The sequence below is a fragment of the Hibiscus syriacus genome, unplaced genomic scaffold (assembly GCF_006381635.1).
Source record: "Hibiscus syriacus cultivar Baekdansim isolate YM2019G1 unplaced genomic scaffold, ASM638163v2 tig00014370_pilon, whole genome shotgun sequence".
Taxonomy (NCBI): domain Eukaryota; kingdom Viridiplantae; phylum Streptophyta; class Magnoliopsida; order Malvales; family Malvaceae; genus Hibiscus; species Hibiscus syriacus.
In genome coordinates this window covers 672109-686730 of record NW_024062323.1, presented here as the reverse complement: position 1 = coordinate 686730, position 14622 = coordinate 672109, and the positions used below count along the sequence as shown (strand labels likewise).

Below are 14622 nucleotides of genomic sequence, written 5' to 3'. Positions count from 1 at the left end.
ATATGATTCCTATTTTACTCACTGTACTTTCAAAATTTTCAATTTGCTCACTCAACTTTATATATTGAGTTTTTTTTGTCACTCTGCTGTTAAATTTCTCACGCACTTATAACGTGGTTTAGAGAAATAGTTTTTTAATCACTAAAAGCCACGGATGTTACGACAGGTCAAAAAAAATAAAGGGTAAATTACAAATTTGATAACTGAGCTTTCATATGATTCCTATTTTACTCATCATACTTTTAAAATTTTCAATTTGCTCACTTTGTCGTTAAACTTCTCATCATCAACGATCGTCCACCTCTGTCCTCATCGTCGAACCCATCTCTGACCAACGGTGGCTCGCACCGCCACATCCAATAACATCGGTGTCGCCACCCAATCGAAGCCCTGTCCTTCATCGTTGATGAAAGTCCACCGTTCATTCGTAAAATCATAGGAAAACGTTCGATGACCCGTCGTTGATCTCAGTCTTCGTTGGATGGTGACTGTCACTTCCAGTATCGATGTGAGCGTCAGTCCACTGCAACCAAAACCCTGGTGGCCGATCATTAAGGCTCCCCGCCGTTCATCGTAGAGAAATCGTCGAAGGTTCGTCGGGAAACCAAAGTTTTCCATCGATTTTCGGTCACCCCGACCATTTGTTCGTCTCACTGCCGCCACTGTTGAAGTCATATCTTCTTTTCGATAAAAACCCAATCGATTTGCCCTTTCAACGTCGCTGCTTCCGTAGTCAGTCGTTTTTCGTTTGTTTTAGACTGTTTTGCTGCATATCTGACGCCAAAAAAGTCGTCAAACTTAAACCCGATGCAGTTTTTCGACCACCCCGATTATCCGTTTTTCTAACCATGGCTCACTTGGCTTGCACCAATTAAAAAACCATTTCTCTAAGCCACATCATAATGGTGTGAGAAGTTTAACGACATATTGACCCCAAAAAAACTCAATCTATAAAGTTGAGTGAGCAAATTGAAAATTTTGAAAGTACAGTGAATAAAATATGAGTCATATGAAAGTTTAGTTACCAAATTTGAAATTTACGCTTAATATATAAATAAAAAAGCACGTTGCTATGGGGTTGCAAGTGGATTTCACTTTGATAATAAGTAATCTCAAACACCATATCTCATCTAAAGGGGAAACTCACAGTACCTCAACACTAATTATTTAATCCCCTGAGTTCCTTTCATTAAAGCTCTGCCTTTAAATTCATTCCCTCTACTTTTTCGAAAACACTCGTACACTGTCTCAACCCATTTTCCCAAACTTCATCAAAGATTCAAAGGTCACAATTTTCATATCATCCTCCCACCTCTTCTCCGATTCTGAATTTCCGCCCCCATTATCTCAAAACTTCATCTTTTGATTCGGGTTCGATTTATTTTTTACTAAAAGCATTGCAATTTTGATAGCAGAAGCGATATAAGTAGACTTCAATGGCTCTGAGGAAACATGGGTTGATTGCTTTGTTTGATGTTGATGGAACTCTTACAGCTCCGAGAAAGGTATATAAATCTTAGTGATATGCCTTTTGATTTCTGGGTTTTTGAATTTAAGTGAACCTGACATTCATTTAAATGGTATAGACGGCTACCCCTGAAATGCTTGAGTTCATGAAGGAACTGAGAGAGGTATTTGATTTTCATGATGACATTTTTGGTTCTCTTTTGTTAAATCTGTTGTCAAACTTACTCTTTCGATTGAAGGTTGTTACTGTTGGAGTAGTGGGTGGATCTGACCTTAGTAAGATATCTGAGCAACTTGGGCAATCAGGTTTGCTTCTATTAGCTTTTCACATGTTGTTTTCATTGTTCCTTTAATGCCTATGATTGATCATTAACCATAGTTTGCATTTGCTGAAAGTGCAGTCATTAATGACTATGATTATGTGTTTTCTGAAAATGGGCTTGTTGCTCATAAAGATGGGAAACTCATTGGCACCCAGGTATTGTTACTCGTAGCTTGCATTTTCTATTTGTCCAACGCCATGTTTTCATGGCATGTAAATTTAAGAGCCGGTGATAAGTTTTTCCCTTTTGGTTCCTTTAAGTTGATCTGCATTGCTTTAACTCAGTCTCCGTTCCCTTTTTCCAGAGCTTGAAGTCATTTCTTGGAGAAGAGAAGCTGAAGGTTAGATTCGTTTTCCCTCTTAGATATGATGGCTCTACCACTTGACATCTAAAATAGATTGCATTAAGAAAAAGGTCGATTTATAATATCGTTGCGACTCAATTGATGTTCGTTTGCTGCTTGTATATCTAAAGTACAATATCTAATTTGAACATATTTTAAGTGTTGGTTGAATGATAGGCAGTAATAGTTTAGTGCAGTGAGCTACATGTTGTATGCTATTTGTTCATTCATTGCAAATGATTGTGCAGGAATTTATAAACTTCACGCTGCATTATATTGCTGACTTGGATATCCCAATAAAAAGGTAATAAAACTTAAAGAATGGAGTTTATACTTCAAACTCTAGCACAACTCTATTTATTCTTCTAATCGTCCGAGATGAATGACGCAACCTCTTTATTGTTTTTCTTCGGTTTAGGGGTACATTCATAGAATTCCGAAGTGGGATGCTCAATGTATCTCCAATCGGACGAAACTGCAGCCAAGAAGAAAGGGATGAATTCGAGAAGTATGACAAGGTATAAAACACAAATCTAAAGGATATGGAATCAGTATTTATAGGTGCATACGCTTAAACAAATCTAAATACATGAGGTTTCAGGTTCACAATATTCGCCCGAAAATGGTTTATGTGCTTCGAGAAAAGTTTGCTCACCTGAACTTGACGTTCTCCATCGGAGGGCAAATAAGCTTTGATGTGAGTAATGCACACGTTCATGATTAAACGTTTTAAATTACAAGACTGTAGAAAGAATCCATCGGTTATTTATTGCTTCGTTTTGCTTGTAATAGGTTTTCCCCCAGGGCTGGGACAAAACATACTGCTTGAGATATCTTGAAGATTTTCCAGAAATCCACTTCTTTGGGGACAAAACATACAAGGTTGGTTCCATTCCACTTCTTTGGTCCTCCATTCTATATGATTCATAAATTACTTCAGCCTTTATCTTCGATACCGTTAACGGCCGTGCCTGGATAATTTAATGATCAGGGAGGGAATGATCATGAAATTTATGAATCAAACAGAACTGTGGGACACACAGGTGAGTTGCTATCTCAAGGCCGAACAGTTAACACACAGATCTTCAATGTTCAACGACTTAATATGTTGTGAGAAGCATGAATAAGATTATATTTGTTTTGGTCATGCAGTCACGAGTCCTGATGATACAGTGCAGCATTGCAAAGCTCTCTTCCTAAGCAACCCTTGAACGACACCATTTTTCTTCTTGATGTTATCAATTTGTGCCGCGTATTTTAATAGAGCAAATAAGTGCCAAGGCGGTGCTGGCTTAAGTACGTAGTTTTATATATAGTTCATGTCAAATTGGTTGACAGTTGCTTATTCAGAACTTGCAGAAACTACTGTATCACGATTATTCTTTTACTACAATTTGAGGAAATCAAATTCACTTTTGGACCTTTACCATATTGTGGTTGCAGCAATTTATATCTTTTAGTGCATAAATAACATACATATACATCCACATTGAAGCCAAAGAAGAGGCAGATAAATTAAAATATAGGCTTTTACCCAAATATACCTTTTTAATTAAATACTGGATTAGTATTCATCTTCATTTGTTTACTGAAATAACAGTCATTTATGTCATGTAAAATAAGGACAGTGTCTAGTGAAAGAACAAATATCATCTTTGAGAATTCTTCAACCCATGAAAATGGTCCTTTGCTGTATATTATTTGGTAACATCTCTTTCTGTACAACTCACAACAATGGGGAGGCATGTAGTTCTATACAGTTTTTTTATTACCCCTTGTGAGGGGTGGGGGTTAACACTGGGAACTTTTCATATTACCAAAGTTCCTTCGGTAAGGTTTTCATCCGAAGAATCTGGCGGTTGCGTTTTGGATTTACTCGTGACTCGAGAAAATCCATAACCAAGAGAACTTCCGCTGGCTTGGCATAGCTGTGAAATGAAAACACATACGAATTATGATAAAATTATACATTGAGATGTTAGGTATGAATGCAACAGACATGAAGGCGATATGGTGATTTTAATTTTCTGCTACAAAAAGGAGAGTAGGGTTGTAGGGAGTACCTCTGTTAGCTCCGCAAGATGGCGGGACCTGAATTCATTGATTGTTGCTGCAATCTCAGATGTGGGCAGTTTAGCCTGCAAAAAGAAACACAGAAGACGCTTTAAGATATCGACAGCGACTAATAAATAACAGAATAGAAGAGAATAAGATTAATGGGTGAAAAACAAATTAAACTCTCCGGCCTTAGTCATAGTAAGTTGACATTGCAAGAGTTGCACAATGCCAAACCAGATCCTTCATTGCCAAGGAAAACAAAAGGGAACGAGGATGCTCATAGTACGAAAACAATAATGCATCATACCTGTGCAAGAACAGCAGCTGCCAACTGTAGACTTGGTTCCAAGGTTTCTGGCACAACCTGTGCTCAACAAGCAAGAAGAGTAAGGAAAAAACAGAAATGAAAAATAACAGGAGATTTTAGTAGAAGGTATCAGAATATTACAGCCGTAGCCCCAGCTTTTTCCAAATTAAGGCCATGATCAACATCATGAGCACGGACAAATGTTTTAACGTTAGGGAAATACTTGTTCAGAGCCCAAACAGTTCTATAATTGGCACCGGGAGTATCCAACGTTATTGCTGCAGCACATGCTCTTGCAGCACCAACTTTATGAAGGACCTATTTACCAGTATAAAGAAGTCAAATAGAGATCTAAGAGTTGGGTTATTTCAAACTTATTTTGCTTACCTCTCGACTACCAGCATCTCCAAAATAAACAGGAATGTCCAGGGCACGCCCCATTGCTACCCTATCACTGAAAGCGCAGAACATTTTAGTGTCTTACCATTATCGATTGATGAACTTTAGATGTCTGTTACTTTGAAATGCTAACCAATGATGAAAGTACAATTATTTTATGGCCATTTCCAGAACGAATCATCCTATTTCCGTGAACGCCGTAGCTTTTTCAACAAAAATGTCAATCATATAGTATGCGAAAATGACCATATTGCATTAGTAGAAAAATGCTGGGAAATAGGCATGCCCTTACAAATGTATAAAAGTGGTGTTATTTCCAATGGCATATAACTCTACAGTTAAAACATCTAGAACCTTTTTCTTTCATTTTTCTTCTTTAGAAAAGCATTCAAAAAGAGAGGTGTCAGGTTCTCCACCGAGGAACCAACTTTCCCATATATCCATCAGTCCCTCTAGCTCATAATCACATACGCATATGCTGTTAGTGGACATTTAATATTATACCAATACATTGGGAAAAATAGATAATGAAAGACAAACTCACAAGTCACCATACAGATTAGGATCTTGGAGGAATTAAATTGGCAAACATAAGGATCTATACTGTACCTAGCTAAAGAGTTAGATGTTTGCAAAATCATAAACACTGTTTGAAGACCCTCCAGCCTTTTCGTATTTCTTAAAAAAGAGCAAATATTCATTCAAATAAATTTTCTTGTTACCTCCTCACATCAAGAGCAACAAATGGAATTAGGCGTTCTGAGAGAAGCTGAGCTATGATCTGAAAACACCCAGAGAAAAACAGAACGACATTTTATAAACATATGTTCACTATTAACTAATTAGAGAGGAGGTTCATCAGATTAACATTTTCAGAGTAAATTTTCAAATTCAATGGAGTAAATATATAAATACCTGGCCAACACGTCCAAAGCCACAAATAATAATGTGATCTTGCAAATCATCAGTCTGGAAATAATACAAGTCAGAGACAGATTAGTATGTAATTATCTGTGATCCCACTACATAAAAAATGGGATGCTTAACATACTGGAAGGATATTTATTGCATACGGATACTTCACATTCCCTCCAATATTTAATATCTGATCATAATCACCCCAGATAACTTTTATTGCAAAATCAATGAAGCTTTATTCCCATATCAATTTGTTACTACCTCAAAATGCAACAAAACATGGAGTTCACTCAAAGAACCATGGGAAGGCCTGCTTTAGATATTTACAAACAACTGAGGGGGGAAACTAAAACTTGCAACCTCAATTTAGACATGTTACCTCACTCTCAACAGGCAATAAACTTCGAACATCCTGCAGCTCAAAACGTGAGGCAATTAATTGGCCTCCGGCAGCAAGCCAAGGTGTGAGGGCCATTGAAATCCCCACAACAAGGAACAACAATGAGGATAGCTGAGAAGACATTATTCCCTGCCAAGAAAACCCCATTAATACTTGCATAAGCAATAAAAAAAATTCATTATTAGAATTTGGAAGTTGGATTTCATTATTTAAAAAACAATGATCACTATTGATTAATAGCAAAGCAATCCCATTTACCAATATATATGATACAATTAATGATATCCCAAAATATTACGGAATAAACCTTACACAGTTACACTGAAAAAAATAAAAAAAATAAAACCCAATAGCCCAAAAGTTTAATTAAAAAGTTACCAAATGCAGGATAAACTATTAGATGTGGATGAGAAGATAATCTTGTTACCGACTGATGTTAGTTATTAGAGAAAGAAACCTGATTAACAGCTTCACCGAAAGCTACAAATGCAAATTCTCCACCTGGAGCCAGAAGAAGACCAACCCTTATGGCAGAAATAATTGAAATGCCAAAAAGTTTCCCAACAACTGCCACCAATACAGTCTTGCCACCAAGTAAGAGTGCTAATGTCCCCGCAATGACAGGAAAATTTGATAAAAGAAGCTTCGGGTCAATGGACATGCCAACCTGAAAAGTCAAATTGTCAATGGTTGGATATGCTAGATCATCAAAATATGGCAGTACCAATAACCTAAAACCAAAAACAAGCCAATTAAGCAAGTGTTATCATTCTCCAAACTTGGTAATGTAACGATAAGAAGATTTTATCCAACCAGCTCACCCAGTTTTTTCCCACTTCAAACTATGAGATAAAATCACCAGAATCTTGGTCTTGGTCGTACAACTGTTATATACTATTTACACTAAATGGCCTTCATAAGAAATGAGCACCAGGTAGCTTTTACAATTGAAGCAAGAATGAAATTCTGGTCATCTAAAATGGAGATGCCAGCAAATAAAATACCAACCGTCATGAAGAAGAGACCCAATAAGAGGCCACGATATGGAGCAATATCTGATTCAACCTGCAAAGAGAATTCAGTCTCTGCAAGAAGCAAACCAGCTAGAAATGCTCCCAATGCCATGGAAAGTCCAGCCTGTTCAACCAGAAAGTAGAGAAAAAGGAAGGATCTAAGATATTATTACTACTATAAAAGAAAAAAGAAAAACCAAGAAGAAGAATGTATAGTTTCATACCCTAGCAGTAAGCAGACTTGTCCCAAGAATAACAAGGAGGGTATTGGCTGAGAATATTTCTGCATTTTGATTTTCTGCTATTTGCTTATAGATCGGTCGGAGTAACTGCAAGAAAGAACAAAAGGTATCAATAATCTTAGTGAATTCAGAAAATTGTGGGTAAAATGCTTCTATGAGTCGATACTGCCACAGACTATTAGATGCATTTACTATTTGCATAACAAACCTCTCACGGGCTATCAGTTAACTCCTCAATGATACTCTTATATCCTAATAGATAATTTTCAAAGTTTTTCATCAGTCAAATATTAGGTGATAAATTAATTCAAATATTACAGGATCAATTACAATAAGGTAAAACAACAACAAATTATTGCCCAAACCTGAGCCCCTTGACGCCAGCTTGCAGTGATGGCAATGTCCAAGAGCTTCTGCAATGGCTCTAAAACCAACCTAAAAACCAGAAAAAATTACATTACTCAAAGTAAAAATAAAAAACATAGAAGTACCGGCAATGATAACAAGAATATATAGAAGACAACCCAGACGGGGAACTTCACTTCTTAACTTGCCTCAGCCATCAAAATTCTTCCATATTTTCTCCTAAATATCTCCACTAGCAAATGTCTATCCAAAATACCTCATAGCATTTCATTAGAACTATTTGTGGAGGCAAACGTCAAACTAGAAAAGAAAATATTTTGGAAAAGCACATGCTCCCTTAAAGCAAACTAGTGTAGTATGCTGCAAAGAAATAAACAGAAACAGAAACTAAGAAACCCCAAGGAGATGAAGGAACAGGTTAATAGAAGCCATGGAAAATTACTCATCAAGACCACAGCCTAAAGAAAACATTATGGTTCATTCATCAAAACTTGATCCCCAAGTAAACTTTATGGCTTATGCAAGTATCAAAACAAAAAAAAAATCTAGATATCTGTAAATGGCATAATATAAAAGCAAGACCAATAGAATATTCAAGGTGAAATGAAGATTAAAAAGGAAATAAACATGGATTTATTAGAATTAGAACTTACCCCTCCTTTTGATGAATTTGGTGAGATAAGAGGAATGAGTATAAGCAAAACAACAACAGCCAAATCCTGGAAAGGAGATATTGATCAATAAAAGACCATAACCAAAATATCTAAATGAACTAAATGCCACAGTAAAATTAGAAAGAATGACAAGGGGGATTCCAAACACATCAAGTAGGTATTATTATATTTGTCCTAATTGCTGATATAGTCTGATCATGAATGAAACATTTTGAGCACCTTGAGAGCAAGATGGCTTAAGTGCATGGACGATTACCATATCGTGTTGAGTAGATAACTAATTTCACCTTTTGTTTACTTCAACAGTAACTATGTCAGTTTAAAACATAAAGACAAGGAAAAAGATTTCAACAATAGTAATAAGGAAAAAAAGAAGAAAGTGACAGAAAAAAGTAGAAGCAGGAACACATGTATCAGTTATCAAGATGTTCATTTGTATGACAACTGCATGAAGAATTATTATCACCGACTGCAAAATTCAATTCAAAACAAAATGCCTCCTGAAGTCGATCTCTTTTCTCAAGATCCTAGGACAACCTGAAAAAGTAGGACTGAAAATGTAGCACGTCCATGGCGCGAAGTACTCTCACCTCGCTCCTGTAAAACCTGCAAATGAAGACAATATCAGCTATATGTACATAGAATGGAGCCATGAGGTTTCATTGTATTCTGTGGTAGATATGTTGTTGTAAAAGAATAAAAACTATGAAAATAAAAACAAATGACAGAAGTCTGACACAATCAGGTCATAGGCATACTATATTAAATCTACTAGGTAAATTTGCGAAGTTGCAAGAATCCAAGTTATCTTCTAATTTCCAATGATTTTGAGATGCCACAGATGAATATAAGTGGAAAACAGATGCATTATATTAAATAAAAATATAATTTGAATATTTTGCAATAGCAAGCTTGCTATATTTTTTCCCCTTCTTCAGGATGTACAAGAATAATGGTAATAATGCAATGTCAAAAATTAATGACATCTGAAGCAAAATGTACCTATGTTAATACCTGCAAGACAACAGCAGTTGAAGATAATGCCAGGCCGTTCCCGATCACAATTGCAGCTGGACCAGCCTGCCCAGCAACAAAATGAGAAACCAGACCAACCACAACTGCTGTCACAAGGACCTGTATCACATTAAAGTTAAAATAACTTCTAAAACACAAGTGAATAGAAGAAAAATTATCTTCTCAATTACCTGGGCAGAGCCTAATCCAAAAACATATTTCTTCATGGAACTTAATCTTTCAACAGATAACTGCAAAAGGTAAAAAATAGACAGACATTTGATATCATCTTATAATTATGAAGTTCAATGTAAAGCTACAACTATGGATGTAAAAAATAAACTCCACCTCAAGGCCGATATTGAATAGCAAGAAAACAACTCCAAATTCAGCAATTGCTTTGGTCCCATGCACATGACGGATTATGGAAAGACCATAAGGTCCAATCAAGATGCCAGCAGCCAAATATCCAAGAACAGGGCTGCCTAAAATTTTGAGAATATAGAAGTAAAAACAGCATCATATACAAAATTCCCAAAGGAGAAAAGAAAAAGGGGAAATAATGATAAGGAGTGGAAAAGCAAAAATATAACTGTTTATTCCGGTCTATGAGGAAACATCATAAAAAGCAAACAGAGAATTCAAACATGAGCTCCAAAAGTCTTCGTAAAGGTTCAGAATTGACAAAAAGATCATGTGTAATGTCAACTCAATGCAACACACTGAAATGATCTAATGGATAGAGAGTTAGTCACCTCCAGGAATTTTCTGAAATATAGGCACAAAAATTACACTTGCAAGAAGTAACCACAGCACATCAAAGAGGGAGGCCTCCTCCTCATTCATCTGGGAAATTCAAAGATTGAAATAAGCTTCTGACAAGCTGCTATATACAGTACAATTACGATCACTGGAAGGAAATGAAAGATTAATAAATGGTGTAGGAACACTTACCTCCTGATGTGGAAGCAACGCAACTAGTTCTTTTAGTCTTTTAGGAATTTTCTGTATTTGTCGGATCAGAGGCTTTGCATCTGTAGAAACGTCTTCTATACTAGTGGTTATGACATCTGGATGCTGCATCAGCCTAGCTCTCCTCTCTGCCTGATTAGCATAGAAGGCAACCCTGTGATCAAAGATGGAAAATCATTTTCCAAGCATCAAATCTTATAAAAAAGCAACAAAAGACATATATGGGAATTTTGCAAAAAGAGTGATATGAATAAATTAGTAACAAAATAAGACAGTAATATTCAAAAGCATACCCAGCTCCCAAGAGCAGTACTCCTACAACCAATTTCGGAATATGTTTCCTCGCAGACTCCAAAAGACTCTGGGCAACTGATGATGGGGTGAACTCTGTCCCATCATCAGTGAAGGAAAAGAAAGATGCAGGGAAGAAACGTGAAGATTTCTTCAACAGTGACTTTGAGGAATTAGGGGGTGAAGTCTCCCTTGTCAGCTCCTTCTGAGATTCTGACTTCTTTGGTTTAACACTTTTTGACTTTTCTGCTTCAATTTCAGCTTCTTTTAGAGAATCTGAACCCAGCATTCCATTCTCATGATCACTTGGATCATCTGTAGGCTCAGCAACCAATGTACTATTACCATTAACCAAAGCATCCCTTTCTCTTTCAACAAAAACATCACTAGGACCCCCTGGACCAATCTCTTCCTCGACAATTGTCTCTTCACCCAAAACCTGCCCCTGGGCAGCTTCAGCAGTGTCAATAGTCAAATTAGAAAGGGACTTTTGAGCTCTTTGCAGAGCTATCTCTGCATCGTTCACACGCTGTGTAGCCTCCAACTCAAAAGCAACTGCTTGTTCAGCTAAAAGCATGATGTTTGCCACATCTTCCTCGGCTTTCAAAGCATCCATCTGTGCTTTCTCCGCAACAGCATTCGATCTATCCACTTCTTTCTGCAACTCCTCCTTTTTACTCTGCAAGTGCCTTAACTCTGCTTCACAATTTGCCAATTTCTCCAGACATTCTTTGATCTCATATTGTGCAGCCACTGGTATTCCATTATCTTCCCTAACATCAATTTCCACATCACTCTCCCCAGAACTGTCTGCTGTCACCTGAAGCCTTGCCTCAGCTAATGATAGCACCATTGTTGCTTTTTGAACAGCCTCCTTAGCAATGCACTCGTCATTCACAATATCTTGAATCATATTAATCGTGCTGTTAACATCATTCCAAGCATTGGCTGCTTCATCCTTCGAAGCTATAGCAGCTTCTGATGTTTTTTGAGCCCTTTCCTCAAACATCCTACTGTTAAGGCGTGCCACTTCCAGTTCCTTCATTGCCTTCTGCAACAACTCCCTCAACTCATCCAGACTAGGTGTTTCTACTTCACTGTTTCTCTCTTCTCCAGAACTGCTTGATACAGTACCACCAGAACTTCCATCACTACTCTCTGCAAATTCCACATTCCGACCATTCCCATCAGCATAAGCTATCGAATCATTACCTTGACAATGAGACCTAACTCCTCTTAGTTTTGACACCTCATGCAAACTGTTAAACAAAGATGTACTAGATGTACTGCATAAATGACTATTGAGTTTCCCCCTGAAAACCAAATTCGAACTTAAACAACCACCATATGCCATATTTTTCCTCATTTTCTTCGGGGACCAAGCCTTCCATCCAGTCTTGGGACTAAGAACATTGTAACTTAGATTTGTACATTTAAACCTAGGACCTAATGGATTCAGTATCCTATATTTAGTACCTTCTCCACCATGAAAGATAGTAGTAGGACGGTTAAAACTACAAGCAAAATCCATATTTCTAGGCCACACCGATCTTTATTCTCAGCAAGGCATTTCGAGTATTCTCATCAACCTTTTATCGAACACCTGGAGAAAGAACACAAAGTAATAAAGAATACATACTAGCAACCCTAGAGCAGCAAATCAGAACATACTGAATGAGTATATACTCATTCAAAGCACGTGTACATAATCAAGATAATAAAAGTCGATAAGTAAAACCAAAGAGAGAGGGGACAAACCGACCAAGGAAACGGCGGAAATGTAGGAGAGAGGCGGAGTTTTGGAGGAAAAACTGAAGACCAAAATGAGCAGAAAATGGCACAACTGATAAACAAATCAACGTGGCCCTTCTTGCTTCTATTTTTCCCTTTACAATTATTAAATCCACGAGCTTACTTTTATTTTCTCCTCCATTTCTTAATTTTCTTTCCCTCTCTTTCGAAATTACAAAATATCTATGCTTTTTTCTTCTGTTTGGGAAGTAAGAAAAGAGAGAGGAAAATATTCAAGAGGAAATTATATAATTGGAGGATATATTTTTGTTTTGGGAAATTATTAAAATGAAATTTAATATTTTTAATGGGTAAAGTACAAAAATGGTACTCCGACTATAAGATTTTACTTTGTTAAGTCTTTCGACTGTTAAAAGTTACAAAATGATACATTGACTATGAGCATTGCTTTGTTGAATCCCTTTGTAACACCCTCAATCCGTATCTGACTCAGATCTGAGTCTGAGGTGTCACATTGATTTTTAAAATTTTTTTTTCAAATGACTAAAATTCAAATTCATAATTCAAGAAAATGATTACTTTTTATTTATTTAAAACCAATTGGTTTTACAAAACATATAAGAGCAAAATCAACTCAATTCTATTAGTACATGCCAACTATATTCAATATAACAAAATACATAATTGTATACATTTCTTTCCTAATCTGAACTTCGTAAAAAGAGATGTTGGCCTGTCTTGCTCCTCTTAGCTTCTCTTTTCGTTTTCCGAAACCTACGTGTGAAACACTCACACACTAAGTTTACGACTTAGTGAGGCATATAAAATATATATAACGTAAACTATAACTCCTAAAGATGAGTGCATGAATAACTAATGCTATCATATCATACGAAAATATACATTCTTTCTTGTAACCCATACACATATGCACATATTTTACCATCTACGTTCTTATTACTTTCATATCATACACAAGCATATATCCGTTCACACATCAAATCCACACATGCATATAATTATCTTCATTCCTACCATTATCATATTATTGTCATTAATTCCTTTTTATCGTATAATTATATACTTATCATTTATATACATCATATCATATCATATCACCAAACAAACACATAACATCATATAGAATTTACTCATATAATATCTTTTAGATAGCCCATGTACACATGTGAGAACTATAGATATGTGAGTCTATAGAGGTTGTGCACTAATGTTGTCACCACATCTCATATAAATGCACCGAAGTACCACGTAGAATTGCACCGTAGTGCCGCGTAAAAATGCACCGAAGTGCCATATAAGATGTCCCTAAGGACCACGTAAAAAATTCCTTAAGAATCATATACATATGCTAATGACCAAATATGTGTCTCAAAAGGCCTCATACATGTTCCAAAGAATACATATATATCCCGAAAAACCGCGTAGACCATCGACTCTTGGCATGCCAACTATACCTCTAGCCCTCATGACACATAACATGGGCATTATTTTTCATATTTATCACATATTCACATCACTTGTATCATATAAACATGTAATCTCATAACTCGTTTTCATGTAGCTTGTATATCATTCTTGTCATATAACCCATATCATATAGGTTCATATCATGTAACACATATCACATGTGCATGTAATCACATAGATCATATCGTATAACTAATATCATTTCTCTTATGTTCATATGACATGTATATCATTGCCATCTCTTGTTCACATATGTTTTACATAATTCACATATATTATGGATACATAACATGTATCATATAAACAAATATTCCATTCATAATCACATAAACATATCCTTATACTCCTATAATTCAATGCCATTGAACTTACTTCCCTTTCCCATGTTATCACACAGGCATATAATCTTATATGTCCTATCCATAACATATAGACTTATGCATGTACTCATGTGTACTATTTAATATAATTTGCATAATACTACCATATACTCATATCATATAATTTCACCTAGGTCTCCCTTATAGAGTTTATACTACATGTTCATATAATCTTATTTTATTCTATAAGATATTTCTACTCATCTTATCTTACT

The 14622-nt window shown here is 36.1% G+C and overlaps 2 protein-coding genes across 4 annotated transcripts; one reads left to right on the top strand and one right to left on the bottom strand.

Moving 5' to 3' along the window:
- The first annotated feature begins 1093 nt into the window (after positions 1–1093).
- Positions 1094–3459, top strand: LOC120207212 (phosphomannomutase). 3 transcript variants are annotated; one of them, XM_039206732.1, is made up of 12 exons: positions 1094–1137; positions 1416–1505; positions 1587–1631; positions 1707–1773; positions 1869–1945; positions 2095–2130; positions 2382–2437; positions 2552–2651; positions 2735–2830; positions 2926–3015; positions 3125–3176; positions 3286–3459. In XM_039206732.1, the coding sequence occupies exons 2-12, from the start codon at positions 1437–1439 to the stop codon at positions 3342–3344; spliced, it is 747 nt and encodes a 248-aa protein (XP_039062663.1). In that variant the 5' UTR covers positions 1094–1137; positions 1416–1436; the 3' UTR covers positions 3345–3459. The 3 variants fall into 3 exon arrangements, with proteins under 3 accessions (XP_039062663.1, XP_039062665.1, XP_039062662.1); XM_039206734.1 differs by lacking the exon at positions 1094–1137 and adding an exon at positions 1170–1285; XM_039206731.1 differs by lacking the exon at positions 1094–1137 and adding an exon at positions 1219–1257 and having other exon boundaries at positions 1341–1505.
- Positions 3460–3888: 429 nt separating this feature from the next.
- On the bottom strand, positions 3889–12736 carry LOC120207214 (K(+) efflux antiporter 2, chloroplastic-like). The gene is made up of 21 exons (XM_039206736.1): positions 12546–12736; positions 10790–12390; positions 10479–10650; positions 10280–10370; positions 9873–10009; positions 9716–9775; positions 9525–9644; positions 9048–9116; positions 8490–8555; positions 7869–7905; positions 7453–7619; positions 7224–7352; positions 6673–6882; positions 6195–6344; positions 5813–5866; positions 5620–5678; positions 4886–4952; positions 4640–4816; positions 4499–4555; positions 4197–4271; positions 3889–4061 (listed from the first exon to the last, which is right to left on the bottom strand). Exons 2-21 carry the CDS (start codon positions 12316–12318, stop codon positions 3942–3944), a joined length of 3546 nt encoding a protein of 1181 aa, XP_039062667.1. The 5' UTR covers positions 12319–12390; positions 12546–12736; the 3' UTR covers positions 3889–3941.
- Between the last annotated feature and the right edge of the window lie 1886 nt (positions 12737–14622).